The sequence below is a fragment of the Nomia melanderi genome, chromosome 3, assembly GCF_051020985.1.
Source record: "Nomia melanderi isolate GNS246 chromosome 3, iyNomMela1, whole genome shotgun sequence".
NCBI lineage: Eukaryota > Metazoa > Arthropoda > Insecta > Hymenoptera > Halictidae > Nomia > Nomia melanderi.
The window spans coordinates 8,657,437-8,676,635 of NC_135001.1; the positions used below are offsets into that span (position 1 = coordinate 8,657,437).

General features: G+C 41.6%; 1 protein-coding gene across 3 annotated transcripts in view; it reads left to right on the plus strand.

Moving 5' to 3' along the window:
- The first annotated feature begins 15,365 nt into the window (after positions 1 to 15,365).
- The window catches only part of LOC116430147 (protein amalgam), a 181,632-nt gene continuing 177,798 nt past the window's right edge, over positions 15,366 to 19,199 (plus strand). For 2 of the 3 annotated variants that reach the window (XM_031983891.2, XM_031983908.2), the window contains exon 1: positions 15,366 to 15,512. In XM_031983891.2, coding sequence (XP_031839751.1) covers positions 15,383 to 15,512 — 130 coding nt within the window. In that variant the 5' untranslated portion in view covers positions 15,366 to 15,382. The remainder of the gene's footprint in view (positions 15,513 to 19,199) is intronic. The other variant, XM_031983900.2, reaches the window with a different exon arrangement.

Here is a 19,199-nt window from a genome sequence, read left to right on the forward strand (position 1 = left end):
CTGGTGACAGTGTTTCTCGTCCCGTGGGCTAATTAATTCCTTACCCGAATATTATCCCACTGTAACCTAAAAACGCGAACTATCTTTATGTATCAAGCATAAAATAAATCTCATATAACCTTGTATTACCTAATGCAACAAACATAAAATAAAATATAACGAACACCATCTAAAAATACCGAAGCAGTCGCCAATAACACGGAACAATACCACGCGAAGCTCGATAAAACGAAAAAGAAAATACGTCGACGGTAGCTCGCTAATCCACGAAAGGAAACCCAGCAACAGATGTTCAATTACCTAAATTACACCCTGCGCCGTTCTAAAGTTCGCGCTGAAAGAACGATTGTCAGCCGGTATCCACGCAACGTCTCGTGAAGACGTTAAAGGATACACGAGGGAACATTAGAAACTAGGGTGACCATTGACGCAATGGATGAAGTGGAGTCAGGAAACGTTCGTTTCCGCGGAATGATCAAAGGACCGCTCGGAGCTAGCCAGGACAAAGAACGTTTTAATCGGCGTAATATCTCATTCAGGGACATTAAAGAGTGGATCGTTCGAAGGGAGCGACCGGGAAGAACCATATGGGGGGGGGGGGGCTTGCTTCCCGGGCACGCGGAAACCGTGCCCGTTAGAAAATGGCGGCGGCCGTAATGTGCAATCTACCTGCCGAACGTAAATTCGTTTCTCGCAGCTGCCTACACGCTCCCTCTAATCTTCGAAAGGAGAACCGCAGCACGCCATTCCATCGACTAGCCGCCGACGCTGGAAAAGCAGTAAAACAGTTCCTGGCCACCTTCCACGGCGCTCTTATCCTTTCTAGACGTTAACAATGCCTGCCACCGCGAGATCTTACGATGTATCTATGTACACCGGCGTACATACGTACAGGGTGTTCCACTTTAATCAGGCAAACCGGGCATCCCCTATCTCGGCCGGCTGAGAAATTCTATCCCTAACTGGATCGACTGTTCCCCGGGAACGCTTCCCCTGCACAGGTCGTTCCATTTTGATAATGCCGGTTGACCATCTGTGAAATGAAACCCACGCTAAATCCTTCGCCGAAATATGCTTCCTTCTTTACGGACCTCGAATTAAATGAAGCAGCTTCTCCCCTCCCCCCTTTTCCTTTTCCCCGGAAGTTCTTCTACTTCGAAACTCTCGAGAGTTGTTCCGGCGAATGTTGCGGGGGCTATTTAACGGCGTTTAATGAGCGATATTGAGTTAAAGTTCGCATTGTTCGATTGGAATTAAGGTATGCGCTTCCCGGCGAAATGAAGTATTCATAATGGACCGTCAATTTCGAGACAATTTGCCCCGAAACGTGTACAAAGGAGTTATTCGGCTGATAACATCCTTAATAAGACTGCTTCGCAAAACGCCTGAGCTGTTGATCTACTTAAGCGACGGAGACTTTGTTGTCCGTTCCCCTCCTGTGACTTTACTTGGGAAAATCCTTGTTCCGAGAGCGTCGATCTATAACGAAAATGTTATCGCGCATATGTCACTAGACCTGCGCGTCTTTGCGCTAGAACCGTAGTGGTTTCAACGCGATTAATGTGTAATTCCTTTTCAGCTTCCGCTGATATGGATTACCTAAGTAAGATCGTTAACTTCTATAATAGTTTCGGATATTTAATGCTCCCGCGTTGTCAGTCATAGCAAAATGATAAAATTAACCCGAGTTACTTTTCAAATTCATGTTTCATGAATCCACGACGGTGGCCAAACCGTTCGATGCGCCACTAATAATGCATTTCGAATAAAACATAGTAAATACGCTACTTCTCCAACGAACATAACCTCAAAAAGCAAAATCTTCCGTCGCAGTTCGAACATTTCATCTAGAATCACTAGAACCGCGTATATTGTAATGTGCGTCAGGTATGAGGGGGTTAAACAGTGCTCCATCGGTAAGGTAAAACTGAAGTACCCGACCGTGACGTACGCCATCATTACGGGAATCACGGGTTAAAGGTATCGGTAAAAAAGGGAGGGGGGGATAGCGGAAAAATCGTAGCTCAAAGGTCTAAAATCCGTTGACGAACGCGTGGAACAGAGGCGGCTCTAAACGGATGACGGTTTTTGCTTGGATTTTTTTTGGACCGGCCGCGATGAGAGGCCCTGTACGGGCGTGCGCGTATTCTATATTCTATAGGTATGTAAGGGAGTTATCGGTGTCGTGTTACACGTGTGCTCGCGGTGCTCGCCGGCTGACTGCGGTAAGTTCCGAAGGGGTAGTTTCGAGCCGCGGCCGTCCGTGTAGGCCAACTTGTCGGCTATCTACGACTTTCGAAAGCTCGTTAGCCACGAGCGTGCACGCTTAAACGGCCGCTAAATTGAAATCGATCCTTGCAGCTTTTGGCTTCGATCCTCCCGACGCGTCTCGAGAATTCAACCGCGAGAACACACTCGCGCCGAACCACGTGCCGCCTTGCACCGATGTGCACGCGACAATCTTGTTAAACTCGAACGCGCGAGGGGGCTCCGCTTTCGGCCCACGGGATCGTTAGAAACCAGACGGACGAGTTTTTTTTCCCCCTTTCGGCGAGCCACCGTGCTGCCTCCATCCCTTCGCCGAAACAGATTTTTCGGTTCTACGAGGACACCTGTGATTTTATGATTTAGGAATGGTTGTTCGACCCACTGCTCTCGACAAATTTGTTAGAGGTGTTCTGTATAGTGCGACGAGGCATCGACAGCATTTTTTTGAACTAATTTGTTCGAGAATCACGCTTGAATTTACGGTAGGTCGATGGACGTTTATTTTATGGTTCGCTCCATTTGTCTTAGGAAGATTGTTGTGCATTTGTTTGGATTTTGGAACTCGGATGTTTAGAGATAGACGATTAAAACACGTTTGTGTTATATCATTGATCAACATCGACGTAAACATTTGGTAAATGATGTTAGAAAGAATTAGTATGTCTAATTTACGTGTTCCGTAAATCTAGTGTTAAGAGAAGAAGATGTTTTATTTCGATATTTCTCATATCGATGCATTAAAACTTTAATCCCTTGTTCTAGGATTTCTTTTGAAACTGTGCTTGATAAACTACTTCATTGTTAATAATTTAGTAGAAAAAGAAGAGAATTTGATACGAATGCGACGAAAATTGTTCTAAATTCTAAGACATTACAGATACTTAGCCTTACTACATTTTATTTTATATCTAAATTAAATCTCTATGTATTTTGTGAAACAGATAATCAGTTCTGTTCGAATTTGATATTTTTCAAACGGCCCGGCAATTAGCAGAGTTATATAGGTAGGCGTATTTATGTAAAAACGAGATCTCTCGTTCCCGGCATGCATTGTGTCGACACCAGAACAACCAAACCCATCAACATGACGAATTTCGAATTTTTTGTTTCAAATTGCAAAAGCTATTAAGGCGCTTTTGTCAGAATTTCTGTTGACTTTTGTCGAAATAAGGGAACGAGTACACGTACTATATGCCAATTTATTTTCCATCGATCATTTTCGTTTCAAAGTTCCGTACATGGAATACGTAAATATATTAGAATCTGTCAACACTGATAGACGGAAACTTTGTACCGTCAATCAGAAGTTCGTGAATAATTTAGACGACACAATCAGATTTCTTTGAAGAGATACAAAATTATTTGAAACAACAGATCATTTTCATATGAACGTTTCCGGGTTTTATAAAAGCGCATCGCTCGTGTACTTTTGTGATTTTTATTAGAATTTTTAACGCGTAGGTTCTCGTTTAAATTGTGATTTATATCGTTTAATATAGTAGAAACGGTTGGAAGAAAACGGTAACACGAAGAGTGAAAAAAAGTGTTTCTTATTACGTTTTCTTTCGTAATCTGTCCTTTAGAAGTTACGACTATGATAATCATAAGTGGTTACAAGTGTCGTGACTCGGACAAATAGATCGTGGGCTAGTTAAGGTCGGTTAGCGTTCATTCCAAGTTGCCGGTTGTTACATTTATATTTTAATGTAACCTAACCGGTTCTCTTCTTCCGTGCATAATTGAACCTGTTCGATGATTTGGAAATGGAACGTTACACGTATCATAATAAAGAAGCTACATGGTACTTGCTATTTTTGAACCAGGATCAAAATCAAATGATAACACTGACGGTCGAAGAAGTAGATCGCTTGTCTTAAAAAATGTTAAAAGCTACCACTTGCTGTAATTGCCACTACAATTGAAAGTTCACAAGAAATTACAAGCTTCGCGTAATCAACGATTCACGTGTTAACATGAATTCCACTGAAGAAATGTTTTTCGTACGTTAAAGCTGTTTTTAACTTTTTCAATTTTTCGAAATCTCTTCTGAATCGAAAAAAAGGTTTTATTTCATAGAAAGCAAAATGAGTACGTTCGAAATGTCTAGACATGGTGACTGGCAATGAAACTAGCTCGGCAGTTTTTCGTGCGGCAATTTTAGTCAACTGGAAGGCAGTCGATCCGTTGATAAGAACGTAAGTGCTCGCGCCTCGGTAAAAAGCGGCTCGTGTGATTTTGTTGCTGGTAAAAGTGTACCCATTGGAGGGTGGTAACGAGGCGCGGTGTCCATCTGAGATAAGTGAAAGGGTAAGGAACAGAAGGGGACGAATTGCTGGGAAAATTATTTTTCCTATCGAGAATGGAGGGTGTTTCTTGGAATTGACACTAACACGAGTCGACAGCTAGATATCTATAGAAGAAGAAACTGAAAATGAATTAGCGATAATCCAACGAAATAAATTAACAAATTAGTTTTCGTCGACTACTTACGATCTTTACAGAATTGTAAAAAAACATCGGATATTAACCCTTTCCCTGAAGTCGACGAATCTAAATGTTATTTATCTATTTTTCATACAAATAACATATTACTTGTCTGTTATCAATCATTAATCTTAAATTTTTTTCTCAAATTTTTACGTTTTAACAGCAACATTTTACTGTAATGGATTAATTTCTCTGGAAAGAGTAAGCATAGACACAGAATAAGCATCAAATTCCTTTCTTCTTCTACTAAATTATCGACGGTAAAGTAGTTTTATCAAGCACAGTTGTGAAAGAAATCATAGGACAAAGGGTTAACGTTTATAGTCTAGGCAGATGTTAAAATCTAGATGTAACCCTTTGCACTCGAGAGACGAGTTTCAGTCGCCATTTGATTCGATGTAGCGAAACGATAAAATCAGCTATTTAATATGAAATATTGTATAACGCATTGAAAGGTTGAAATAGAATAATTCCGTTCTTTAGTTCCTGTACGATCTTCCCTTAAGTCAGGTTTGAAGGACGTCAGCGACAATTCATTAGAAAGCGATGCATGTTTGTAAGAAGAGAATTTGTGGAGGGTTGCAAGGGGTTGATAACGGTTTCGATTTTTACTAGGTATTACATTGTTCAGCACAGCATGTTACAAGATGATACGAGCGTCGTCGAAATATTGCGGGCAATTGACGACGTGAATCGCGGTTTACGGTCTGTCTGTGCCGAAAGCGACGAGTCAGCGTAAATGAGATCATACGAATGAAACAACGGGCCATGCATTACCGCATTAACGACAGCATGGCGTGTTTCGTGACCGGTGGCACACTCAGTGCCTAGATCACGAATGTTATGTCTTCGCATTGACATGGCTGACACGCGAAATGTTTAAAGCTCACGTTATTATTATTGCGAGCGCCTTAAGCCGCCAGATTACGGGAACCCTTTACTCCCCGCAATAAATGTGCCGTCGTCACTTCAAGCGGTGAATTATTAAATACGGCCGATAAAGGGAACGAGATATTTGCGACCGTGCTCGTCGGGAACGTAAAATTAGAGCTTAACTAACACGGTGTTGAATTTCATCGTTCAATTCGAGTGAACACTCGATTAACCTTGTGACACCAACGACGGGCTTCGAACTATTTCGGACGAGTCGTATCGCTAATGGAGGTTTGTCATTTTCTAACGAAACTAGGAAATCCTTCGCTGAATTAGAACTTGCTAATGGAACACTTTGGTTATTCGCGAGTTAAGTTATTAGTTTATATCTAGTTACGCATTAGTTTTGGTTGAAGTTGGTTTCAGCTCATTGCTTGTACCGTATACTTATGGCACGTGGTTTCTTAATGCGAACTTATGCGAATAATTAAGTTAATAATTGCTAAGTCGGAATTATATACGTAACTTAATAATTCCGACGATCCTGAATGTTTTGGTTGTCCACGCGGAAGCGCGAAACTTTTTAGCTCGGAACGTTCCGTTCCCTGAGGAAGTTCGCGTTATGGTATAACCATAGAGGCATGCTTACGCCAGTGAGTTTGTTGATATTGTAATAATTGGAATAATACTTGCGTATGTGACTGAACGAATATAACAACGGTTTTAGAGAATTGCCGCGTTGCAGGTAAAATTCGGAACAAGAAATGTAGGTAAGAAGCGTATCAAATAAAGAGAAGGGAGGGCAGAGCATCTAATGGAATAAAAAGAAATTGGAGGGCGTAATAAAAAGATGATTTATCATGGAGAACAGTCGGAACAATCGTGCGGAAATAAAATACATATAAATGTTGAACGTCTCTTGTTTTAACATGGTCTCGATGATGCAATTTGCTAGAAATAACATCGGGTGGACTACATTTTTATGATTGAATTGAAGGAATAAAATAAACGTAGAGAATTTCTCCATATGGTTCGAATATTTTTCACATACTCAACATTGGGAAGTGTAGCTTAAATAAAAAGTTACGTTAAATGTATTTCTTCGCTGGTAAATATTTCCAATTGCCCAATATGTTCTACTCCCCCCCCCCCCCTCTTTCTCTCCCTCTCATCTATACTCCGAAATTCACTGGTTACCAAAAATGAAATTTAACGATCTTACTTAACCGTCTTCCAATAAACATTATCTGTCATTTTTTTCTAAAATATTTCAAGAATTTGCCATTTTTTGTATGAATTTTTTTGGAGTTCACTGTTTTGAAAACTGTTAACAGTGACTATTGCTGCCGGTATTGAACGGAGCTCCATCCATTACAGGGAACAATGATTGATCGTGTTAACTCAGTTTCTTGTATGGCTGCTGTCAAGGGTTGATATCGTATGTCTAAATCGTGTCACAATTGAATGAAACAAACGATAAAAGAACGGCATTTGACGGGGTCGCGCAAGAAGTAGCACAAAAGTACCAGATTCGCAGAAACGTATCGATTCGCAGCAGGAACTGGCTGAATGCGTTGAATCTTTAATTAGACAGAAATTTGCGATCCTCAAAGTCTTCAACTGCAGTTTAACGCGGTCTGAGAATTTTATGTCAAAGAGGACAGGGACGAGTTGAGTAAGTATTATAATGTCATAGTATCACAATACCGTAGCACTATAATATTATACTATCATAATATCATAATATCATACTGTCATAAGTACATAAGTACAATTTTAGTATTTTCTAAATGTTCTTAAATCAAAGTACATATCAAAATATAAATGAACTAAATGAAACTGACGCAAATTTTAAAGTGGAAAACCAAGAATACTTCGCATTCTTAATTATACCGTCAATGGTTGTGCGGCTACAATGTACGATCTAAAGTCGTGATCGTGGAGAAAGAAATGATCGTAGCACGGTTGCAGGACGGTGATTCAGGAAACTTCGTGGCCGAGAAGGGTTTCCCCTTTTCGCGGGAACGGCACGGGCTGCCGCTGCGCCGGAACCCTGCACCTGCAATAAGTGAAAGCAATTGCAGGTAATAACATCTGGCCGGCAGTACGATTCCATCAGGAAACACGCATGCCGTACACACTGTTCATCGTTGATTGTGGGCCTGAATTATCGCATGATCCGCGCCAATCCCTGGAAAATTTCAAGATTAACAGCAACACGCGGGGATGGAAATGGCTGTGGCCGGGTGCAGCCTGTTTTATTTAATAATCAGGCTACAGATAAACAAGGATTATTAAATTCAGACTGCGCAGCGAACAAATTTAACGATCGTTCATCGCAAACGAGTTATCTGGAATGTATGAAGTTGCTGTTGAAGTTCGGTTACGTTAACACGTTAACTGCCGCCTGTAGTCACTGATAACTGCACTACCGACCTTTATGCGAGTTCAAGTTTTTCACGGCATGATTAGAAAAATCGAATCGCAATGGAAAATCGATTTTTCTAGTAAACATTACAGAAAGCATTACACTTTGGATATTTTCTACATTTATTTTCCCAAATGTCCCATAAATGCGTCAAAATATCTAATCACGTAGATAACTAGATAACAGCGTAACAGAATAACTGTGATATCAAATCATCAATAATTCATTCGAATGCCTCGTTACTAAAGAATATGTAACATCATACGAAGCTCGTTAATTTCGAATTAGGCAAAATGCTGCGTTTCACACATGACCAACCCCGATCGTTCGTCCTTATCGATCAAACGATGGGTAGCATATAATAATCATCTACAGTAATATACGACACAACATTCAATAAAACCCTGCAACGACTTCAGGGGACCCCGGAATAGTGACAACGCGGCGGATGAAAGGATTTTTAGTTTAAAGTCCAACGGATCCGCGGCGGCCCCAATAACGCGGTCACGGTACAGGTGTGCGCGGTGCCGATCGTTCGGGGAAACCCTGTGTAATTGAAACGTCTGGAACAAGCGGCGCGATATTGTTTTTTTATTTATTCGACAAGAGCCGAACGTTCCTAGCCGAACAGAATTCATGGGACATTTAGCTGAGCGATTCCTGTTTCGCGTGTGCATCCTTCGGATCGCACGACCGAACGATTCACGTCGAGCGAAACGGAACGGAGTGGCGGTATGCGTGTCGCGAACGAATGAAAAACGGGGTGCTGCGGGGGTTGCCGGGGTCGGTGGAGCTGGGGGAAAAAATGGAAAATTCGGCGGTGCATCGGAGCGTAGTGAACTATGCGGAGTAATGAAAACAAATAATTGTTTTCCGTAACAATGGACCGCCGCCCGGCAAGCTGCTTTGTGTCCTACTCCCTCGCAACACGCGCATTTGCCGCGACAATTCCGATTTATCGAATCAAACGGATTTATGATCACCCCGATCGATCCCAAGAATTATCCGAAAAATGAAACAACCTGCTCGCTTCTTTCGGGCCGCGCCCTCTTCGCCGATAAAACGCTATTGTACACGATTACAGGCGAAAAAAGCAATACAGCGGGACTCCCTATGGTGCAGTTGCGAAATTCCGCGTTACAGGGACTTCACGTTTACAGATTTCGCGTTAATGCTAGATTTACGGGCATTTATTGGATATTCGGTTGTTTTTAGGAGGATCGATGTTCGTTTTAGATCTGGGAAATTAGATGTTCATTAATGTATTATTGGGAAACATATCGGCGCGATTGAATGAACTCAAGTCGACCCAAATATTTACTAAATAATGTTTATACAATTCGATGTAAGTCGAATTGGCTCGTTTCGCGAATCTAGTATTATACTTTATTAAATAATATAATTTTATGAAATAATATTTTGTTAAATATAAAATTCTTATACCTTCGCAATCTGTTGCTGCGGAATATTTACCTGCTACCGACTAAACCGAAGCCTAAAGGTTAGTCACCCACGTCCTCGTATCGCTCTGTGATTACGAAACGTAACGCGAGAAGTAACACACCGCGGAACGAACTTATGGGACGATCTAATATTATTTTCGTATGAAAACTCTCGTTTTTTAGCAAATTTTTAGTCGCTTTACGTCGACTCCTAGTTGTATGTCTTTTGATGAATGGGAAAAAAATGATCCCATCCGCGAATGAGCAAGCTCGATTATCGGTGATATGCGGACGAACCGAAAGTTGCTGAACTCACGGGCCGCTCTATTGGAATTCAATTATAGAACTCACGTTTCCGGAGTCGCTCATGAATAAGAAGTAAAACGTTCCCCTGTTATTCTTTTCTTAACCCCTGCATTATTTTAACGCAAATATTTCCCCCGCCCGGGAAACCGACGTCCTTCGACAGAATGAAAAAAAATCAAGTAATTTCGCTTGCTCCAACGGATACTCCCGTCGCTCCCATTTCGGTGCATAATTCAGCGAGTCGTCCACCCTCAGAAGCGCATTAAGCATCCGATTCTTCTCTTAAGTCACTCGAGACACGAAACGAACCCTGCGCTTCCAGCGGGTACAAGTTTATCAAAAGGGCGAACTAGTTTCAACCCACGTAGCGTGGATGCATTTCTCGGATTCATTTGCAGTTCAGCCTGCCGATAAAGGTGGTTAGGGTAACTCGGGGAAAAATGCTCCACCTTTTTAGGATAAAATGTTGCGTCGTTAATATTGGTTCCCGGAAGTGTATATGTTTGTATATTTATGTCTGTCAAAGGAAATTCATGTGAGAATAGTTGAATAGGTCTATATGTGAGGTACAGTGTACCATTAAAAATCAAATTGAAAGAAATCAGGACATTTTTCTCGCGGAGCCATCTTGCTTGAAATTAATTGACTTTCTGACAAACGTTAACACTAGATTTACGGATAATTACTGTAGTTTTCTTTCTATCGCTCTCAGAAAAATTGATACTCGTTCATTTAGAGTTTGCAAATTAAAGGTTTGAAAGTAGAAAATCATGATACACATTTGTATACGCGCATCAAATAAAATGGACTCAAATATTTAGCAAATAATGATTATAAAATTCAATATGTGTCAAATTGACTCGTCTCATAAATCTGGCGTTACTATAATTGCGTAAAACAATTGAATGAGAATCTTGATGCGGGAGATTGTGTTAAGGGAAATCGATGTTCCAGCAGTTTCAAACGGTTACGAACCTTTGGGTTCCTATTGCGAAATATCCAAGTATATTTTTGAAAATCCATCGTTACAGTAATTTCGCTTAACGTACATATGTGTGCAGCATTGTGTTGGGGTGGCTCGTGAATCATTGTTGCCGCGATCCTCTATTCCTGCTCCGCTGCGAACACAAGGCTGGATATATGGGTGTATCGTACACATTTCTTCCTTTTTCGCGTGTTTTTTCGGGCGTCGGCGCAATTCCTAACGCAATGCACGCGAACGTAATCAAACAGAACCGTTGCCTAACACGGGGTCCTTTTATACGGCGGCGGAGCGCCTAGCGCCGCTAATGGTGCGATTCCAGCAAAATGAAACAACAAAACGAGGGCCGGTACATTCGGCATAAACAACGTCGTAAAAGCCTTCACGGATGCGTCGGAATTTTTCCCAGCTTCTTCCCGAGAATCCCCGTGGAACGGGACTGATTCGTTGCGACCGGGTGTGTTCAACGACTCTGGCGCTCTTTGCAACCGGACCAATCAGCTATCCACGAGTCGGCGATACGTGAACTTTAGCTTATAAATTTTCAATTCGGTAGTAATATAACAGCAGATGGCTCAAGTGGCAAAGATCTGAGAATTGAAGGCTCTCAATGTTCAGATCAAAGTTTGAAAACTTCAAAGCTGAATCTTGAAGCTTCGTAGAATTCAGCTGTATAGAGCTCTAAGCTTTCAAGGCTCTAGTCTTATAAACCTCTAAGCCTTCAAGATGTTAACCTTCCAGACTTCGAAGCCTTTAAGACTCTAACCTTATAGACCTCTAAGTTTTGAAGACCCTAGCTTTAAGGAACTCTTAACCTCAAAGACACTATAGACCTTTAAGACCTTATAGACCTTTAAGTAAGGAAGCCTCTAGATTTATAGAACTCTAAGCCGGTTATATTCGGCTGACCGATGGGAAGGTCGGCATACCCTTGGTCGAAAATGAGTCTAGACTATAGAATCCAGGTTTCCAAAGTGGAAAACTTGGATTCTGTCGGCCAGAATTGACGGGAAGGCAAGGGGTAGCCATCTGACTTAGCAGTGATGGGACTCCAGGTCCAGGTCGAGGTCTCATCGGGACGGAGGCTACATCCAGCTGACCAATGGGAAGGTCGGGATACCTTTGATCGAAAATGAGTCTAGACTATAGAATCCAGGTTTCCAAAGTGGAAAACTTGGATTCTGTCGGCCAGAATTGACGGGAAGGCAAGGGGTAGCCATCTGACTTAGCAGTGATGGGACTCCAGGTCCAGGTCGAGGTCTCATCGGGACGGAGGCTACATCCAGCTGACCAATGGGAAGGTCGGGATACCTTTGATCGAAAATGAGTCTAGACTATAGAATCCAGGTTTCCAAAGTGGAAAACTTGGATTCTGTCGGCCAGAATTGACGGGAAGGCAAGGGGTAGCCATCTGACTTAGCAGTGATGGGACTCCAGGTCCAGGTCGAGGTCTCATCGGGACGAAGGCTACATCCTACGATTGAGCCTTGAAACTTCAAAGACTCGATCTTTATAGAACCCGAAATTTTCAAGACTCTAGTCTCATAGACCTCTAAGCCTTCAAGAGTTAAATTTTTTAGAACTCTAAGCTTTCAAGACTCAGGCTTCAAGGTTAAGCTTTGAAGCTTCTAGGATTTGAGTATTTTGCAACACCGCTGTAAACGTATGCATTATAAACAACTGATATTTGATGAAACTAGGTGCAGACTGAAAGCAGATCGAGAGTTGATCGATAATGTATGTCAGAGGCAAAACAGACGAAGACCTTTACCTTTATATATTGCACACTCATTAATAACTAGATGGTATACCATTAATGACGCGTCGGTGACTAGAATGGATCACGATAAACTGAACTGTATTAAGTATACAAGAATGGCGGACGTACAAGTATTCTGCAAGTGGGATTAAACTTTCCTATGCAACCGGCAATTTCCATTCGTTAATGCGTAAGGAATATCCCAAGTTCGTTCCGAATAAAAACGAGCTCGGCCAAGGGAAAGTTGAACCGGGATTCCTGGTTGGCAATTCTCCATTTTTTCTTGAATCGGCGATTAATTAATCCGCCGAAGGAAACAACGGATGGAAAACAAATTAAACGAGAGTCTCGTTTTGTATGCATGCCGGGGTAAGCGGCAAAGGATTTAGAACTTCAGAGTTTTAATATTTCTTCGCGAAATGAAGAACCCCGCTCGAAAAGTTGAACTAGGTAAGTGCATTCCTACTTTAGCGGTTACAAAAATTCGATTTTATTTAAATATTCGAATTTTTTTGTAATACCTGTTTTATTTTAATTCGAACGATTCTCCATTATCGCACAGACTAAAAATCTTTTCGATTTTTTGGTTTGAGAATGATTTTTTCGAGATACTTTCATATAGTTATTATAATTTTGATATGAATTGATACTTTGATTTAAAAAATATAAAGTGTCGCTGAAATATACATTAATAAATGTTTTTGCATTTAAATGCATTAATAAGTTTTAAAATTGATGCGTGTCAACATTTTTCTTTTCAAAAGTATGCTTAAATTCGCTTTCTCTGTAATCACCACGGCAAGGTGGTTCATTACGCTGTATGCGCACAGTATAGAAACAATTAACGGTTAATTAATTATCGTGACACGTGCAGTATGAGTCATAATTGTTCAAAGGACAGAAATTTTACACTTTACGCCGCCGTTGAAAGGTAAGTGTAAATGTTCCGAGTTATTGTCAGCATAAATGACTCTTTATTGCCGCAATTAACACTTCTCTATTGTGAAATGGTTGTAATTTCGTGTGCCCTAAATCTCAGGGGTTGGGTCTTAATGTCATCAAACTTTTATGGGCCTAATTAAATACGGAGATAAAAATTATAGTTCCCACTTGGAAGCAGCACGCGTGAAAGAAATTGCAATGCGATGGCCAAGAAACTCCAGGGAAAGTGTTAATAAAGTTCCTTTGTAGGGTATCAAAAAACCTTTGGACAATATAAATGGAGCAGAAAGCGAGCGTACTGGAAAGTATTCATATTCAATTACTAACTTATAAATTAATAACTAATCGTCTACGTAAACTTCTATCTTTGAAATATAACATTTTAATTTCTGGACATTTAATGTGGTTCGAATAATTGTACGTGGTATTACGAATACATACTGAATTAATCCTTAAATTAATTATTATTTCCATATTATGAAAATCTTATAAGTGAGTGTTATAATTAAAGTCAGCTATAAGCTAAAATAAAGCGAAACTGATTAACAACGACAAAATTGTGATTTCAGTTTATATACCAGGCTGTTAATAATAAACAATTCCAACGTGAGTTAGATCTCTTAAGCTGAAGACTTCAAATATTCAACAAAATTGATCTTCCCAAATCCGTAGCTTTCCACGTAGCCACGATTTATTGTTGACTTGGTTCCGCTGATTACAGTATACACGTCCAACAATTTTCACCGAACACAAGAGCAAGAAAAATCACTCCCAAAATGTTACAAAAACGTTTACGTATACCTCGTCAGTCATCAAATCTATAGGTACAAATTCCAATAAACTAATTTCCAATAACAAAAATTCGAAAAAAGTCGTTGATCCTATCAAAGATCCTATGTTCCCAGAAAGCTAAAAAATTCGTAGTTTGTACTATGAGTTCAGATTAACTTTTCACAAGCAACAATTTCAGGAAAATAATCAAATAGATAAATCATAATAAAAATAACCAATTATTTACAACGAATAAAAAAACGATTTCGTTTTCTTTGAAATCAACGTTTAGCATCCTGGACAGGACGTTCTTAATTTCCGCAACATCGAACGGGTTAACGCGTTCGCTCAACTATAATATTTTCTTCAATCCAATAAATCTTCTAACCAAAATATTCGAAAAATAAAACTGAAACGAGTCATTGAGTTCCTACATATAATGTCGTAGTTTATAATGTCTAATAACAATATCTATAGGATTAATTTCATTTTCATTAAATACAGTATTACGGCCGTCACAAGTACGTGACGCTGGTAGCGAGCATGTTAAACTCTCCGCACCCACACCCATCCTCGAATTAAAAAAAGATATACATAAAATCCTCGTTCCAATCATCCCACAATCGCGAGCAGTTACTTCGTCGATCGTCTGCGTTCACGGATCGCCAGGACCGTCGACATTCAATTAAACAATTCCGCTCCCCGGGGTATTTATTCCCGATAAATCCGTTACTAGGCCTCTGATGCAATTAACCGGCTTTTAAGACTTCATGCCGGGGCCGCATGTGAGACGGCAGGGCGAAGGAAGAGACGGAAAGGAAAATCGTTAAAGTAATTACTGCGTAATGTAATTAGCATGAAAGTAACCAGCACCGGAACTCTCCCACCCTCTTTCATCCAACCCCGAACAGCCCCCGCCCTCTTTTCCACTCTTTCGCGCGATGAGGCACTCGTGCCCGCGTGCCACGTCGCAGGGACAATTGTAAACAGATATTTCCTGATATTTTCTTTTGTCGTGGAGCGGCGTCGGGTCCTGCGCAGGCGCCGCTCGGTTGGCGGCAAAGCTTTGGGACGCTCGACGTTCCGGCAGCCAGTTGACGTAGCCGCGTCGTCCACGTAGCAATATGCTCCCAGTTCTCGCGGTCTCGGTGATCTGCGTCGTGACATGGACAGCCGCGTTGAACGATCCGTCATCAGGTAAACTCGAGCAATCATCAAATTCCGCTGGTTCCTTGGATCTTATCGCGCAGAACGGTACAGTCAGATTTCACCATTCTCCCTGCCACCGATTAACGTTAACCGTAACTACCGGATAGTGCCTGAGGTTAATCACCTAAAGGCTACCCAAACGTCTAAGCATCTAAACGTCTGAAGATCTAAACGTTCGTTCCACTGGGTTCCTTCCAACGTTCCGCGGATCGGTTGTATTGCTTCGGCAAGATGGGGGTCGGAAGACGCGTTGGAACGCGGTGCTCCCGTGTAACCGCGGCGAACTAGGGTTTATTGTCCGGTGTAATCGCAAAGTTGGAAGCGGCCGGCTAGCTTTACGAGAGAGCCGCGCAGGGACCAGATGTGTCAAGTCGTTTCGGTGCTTTGTCGTGCCGGGAGTCGACTCGGCCAGAATCTCAATATGACGATCGTAAACTGACCGCTGAGTACGGCTGTAAAGTCCGCCCTAAGTAGAGGAATAAAGGCGGGAAGATAAGGCGGTTGGCTACCACCGCGGAAATTCATAGAAGATTGCGTTAATTGCGTGATGCTGCGACGTTTCGTTAGACGACGGATAATAGCCGCGCTGCTGCTGCTGCCTTCGTTCACGTTGCAACGCCGGTTTTATGTGGTTTGATCAGTGTGCTTGATGGTGCTTGATGGGGCGGGCTATCAGTTCTTGGGTACACTTTAAACTGTCTTGCTTTACTTATACCTCCACAAGGTAGACTTTGTTGGGATTTTTCAGAGGGTTCGCGATATTTACGCGTCGACCATGGAAAGTATGAATTTTTATTCATTTGATCGTGTTGATAGGCTTGAGTCTTTATTGGATTCAGTCCTCTTTCTAACTGTTAAAGACACTTAGGGAGCTAGGCTGGAGGTTATGCAATTAAAGTTAGAGTAGAGACGAGCGAAGCGTGTTGCTGTCATCGAAACGTTTACGATCACCGTGTTTGCTCATCATTCAAATAAAATAGTTTGATTAACAATTTAGTCGTCAAAAAAGACACTTCAGTCTTTAGTTTTCGCATAATTTCAGCCGTGTTACCATGCTCCTTTCGGTTCTACGTTGTTCGACCAGTGATAATGTTCGTTGAGACCCAGGTTATCAGTTTCAGCAGATTTTGACGAATTTCGCAATGTTGTCTCCGTAAAATGATTGATACTGCAATCTTCGACGTGTCATGAATTTCCGCGTTCCCGAGTGGTTGGAAGTTCACCGGCAACACGCTTGTTACCTTCGTTACGCGATTTGTTGTACGGGGATAGCTTTATCGTTGAATCCTCGGTAATGTTCAGTTTCACACCAATGAACTCGTTCACACTAGGCATGCTGCCAACTCGTTCCTTCCTGTTTACTAATCCTCTAACTTCCGCGATTTTATTGCTCCATTATACGTCGACGTAACGGTTCACGAGTTGCTGTTTATTAATTTCATCTTGTCGCGCGTTCGATTTCCTTTTGCTTTTCGCGCGGTGTAATATTCCCTTCTCTACTTCTCCGCGGGATAAGTCTGCCTATTCTGCGCCGGGTCTGGTGGTCTAGTTTTTCCCTCCTTCTTTTTAACGGGCACAGGTATCCCTTGATAATATACCGCTCCTTGTTCTCGGGGTCTGTATCTGATTTCACTGAGATTTCCTCCTTGTGTTGATACGTATCCCATACTATCTTTTTCTGGTCGACTTTTTTGCTGGACATCTAATATTCCGCTGTTCTTCGTTCCTTTCGACTTACCTCAGCGGTCCCTGTGAAATTTCCTCCTTTTTCTCGTTTCTTTTTCACTCTTTCCATATTTCTTTTTGCGAATTCTTTCTAACACTGTTCCGTTTGTTGCAATAATATACGAGTCGTTTCCAACTTCAAACAAATTCTCCTGCTCATTCCTTTAGTCTGAATTCTTCTATCAACGTTGCAGCGTTCGCTTCATTTTCTCTTCTCGATGACAGAGCTGGCGACTTAATACTTCTCGTGTTTATTTAATTTTGAACGGGACGTTCAACCCTCCTTTCTCCCAGTCGTTCATGCCGTTTCGTTCTTAAACTTCATTAACGCGTTATCTAGCGAGCACTCGTAATGAATCCTTGAGAAACTGAGTCTAGATTCGCCGCAATAATTACTCTTTCAATCTATCTACATTTTACAATTTTTTAATCGAATAAATTCACTCTACACATCATCGTAAATAAGATGTCGTGAAATTTGAAACCTTCATATCATATTCGTCTCAATTCTTTACTACTTCACTATACTTCGCTAACAAGCATTCACAAAGATCTTCCAGAAAACAACAGATCGAAATTCGTCGCAATAATTATTCTCTCAATTTCTTTACACCCTATAAATTCTTATACCACACATAAAGTTGCAAAACCGTCAACCCTTAACGTTTCGTTTCAACCCTCCGCTACCAAGCCACCACAAAAATGCTCCGAAACTCAAAAGATCAAAATTCATCACAATAATTACTCTTTCAAGTTTCTCACACGCAAGAAACTCTGACATCACGCACAAACTTGCAAACCCAGAAACCGTTAAAGCCTCGTTCAAAACGCCGCGTAGTCCGTTACGCTTCCCCCGCTATCGCGGAGCGAATTGTAACGACATAATTCCCCCGTAACCGAAACAACTCCCTTGAAACGCGAACGGAAGCGGCCCCGCTATTTTCTCCGACTCGAAAATAAAACCGCGCTCTGCGATTTTTCGTTGCAGAGCAAACCGGGGAAAGAAATGCTCGTCAGTTGTACGCGTGATAGAGCCCGCCGCGAGTGGTGATCGAAATCTTATCGGTCCACTCGATCTCTTTAATCGCCACCCCCGTTTTACTGCTTCGTATATAGTTGCATAAAATCCGCGTTAGCCCGGACTCGCGCACGACGAGCGACGTCGGCGTCGCGGGATTGTGTTGTAAATTTAGTTCCCCGCCATCGATCGAGGCCGATCCCCGGCCGTTCGTGGGACTATCCCCGCGTTCGCCGTTTTCGGTGATCGACTTTCCGGTTAGACGGTAATAACAAAGTGGTCGGGACAATTCGGCCGAGCTGATAATTACAGAATTCAATCGATCATATGTATTTCCAGGCAATCCCGGAATGATCGATTACACCGCGAACGATGGAACGCGATCGTTTTAACGTGGTTCACTGCCACGATTGTTATCACCGCCGCCGAATCATCCGCGAAGAATCTATTCGAACCCCTTACCATTCGTGTCGCGACCGGACTCTCGAGAATCGCTTTATTATTGAAAATTCTCTGTAAAGGAAGAATTACGGTGTTTATCATAGATGTTATTTTATTTGTTGTTTTTGACAAACGTTATTTGGTGGGTGCTTCTATTGATCTACCATCAAACAAGTGGAAAACATCTTTATGATTTTTCGAGAATCTTAATGATTATACTGCACTGTAGAATTAAAATTGGATACTAGGTGTATAAGATAAATATTAGATATTTGTTTTTCACCTTTGCACTCTCGGGTTGACGCGGTCCTGGCGGTTTTAATAGATTCGCTGAATTCAAATTGCTAAATTCTTTCGATTCGAGATTAGTTACACGAGATTTCAAATCTTTGCCACGTGTTCGACGTTACGAGGCAAGGGGTAACTTTGAAATCGCCGTATTAAAGATTTTGTAACCATTAAATCGCAGTGCGATGTAGAAGCGTCTGTTTCTGCGTGTAGAAATAAAACCGAAGTGTGCAGTAAAATTTTTGCATGCGACCTTTCGT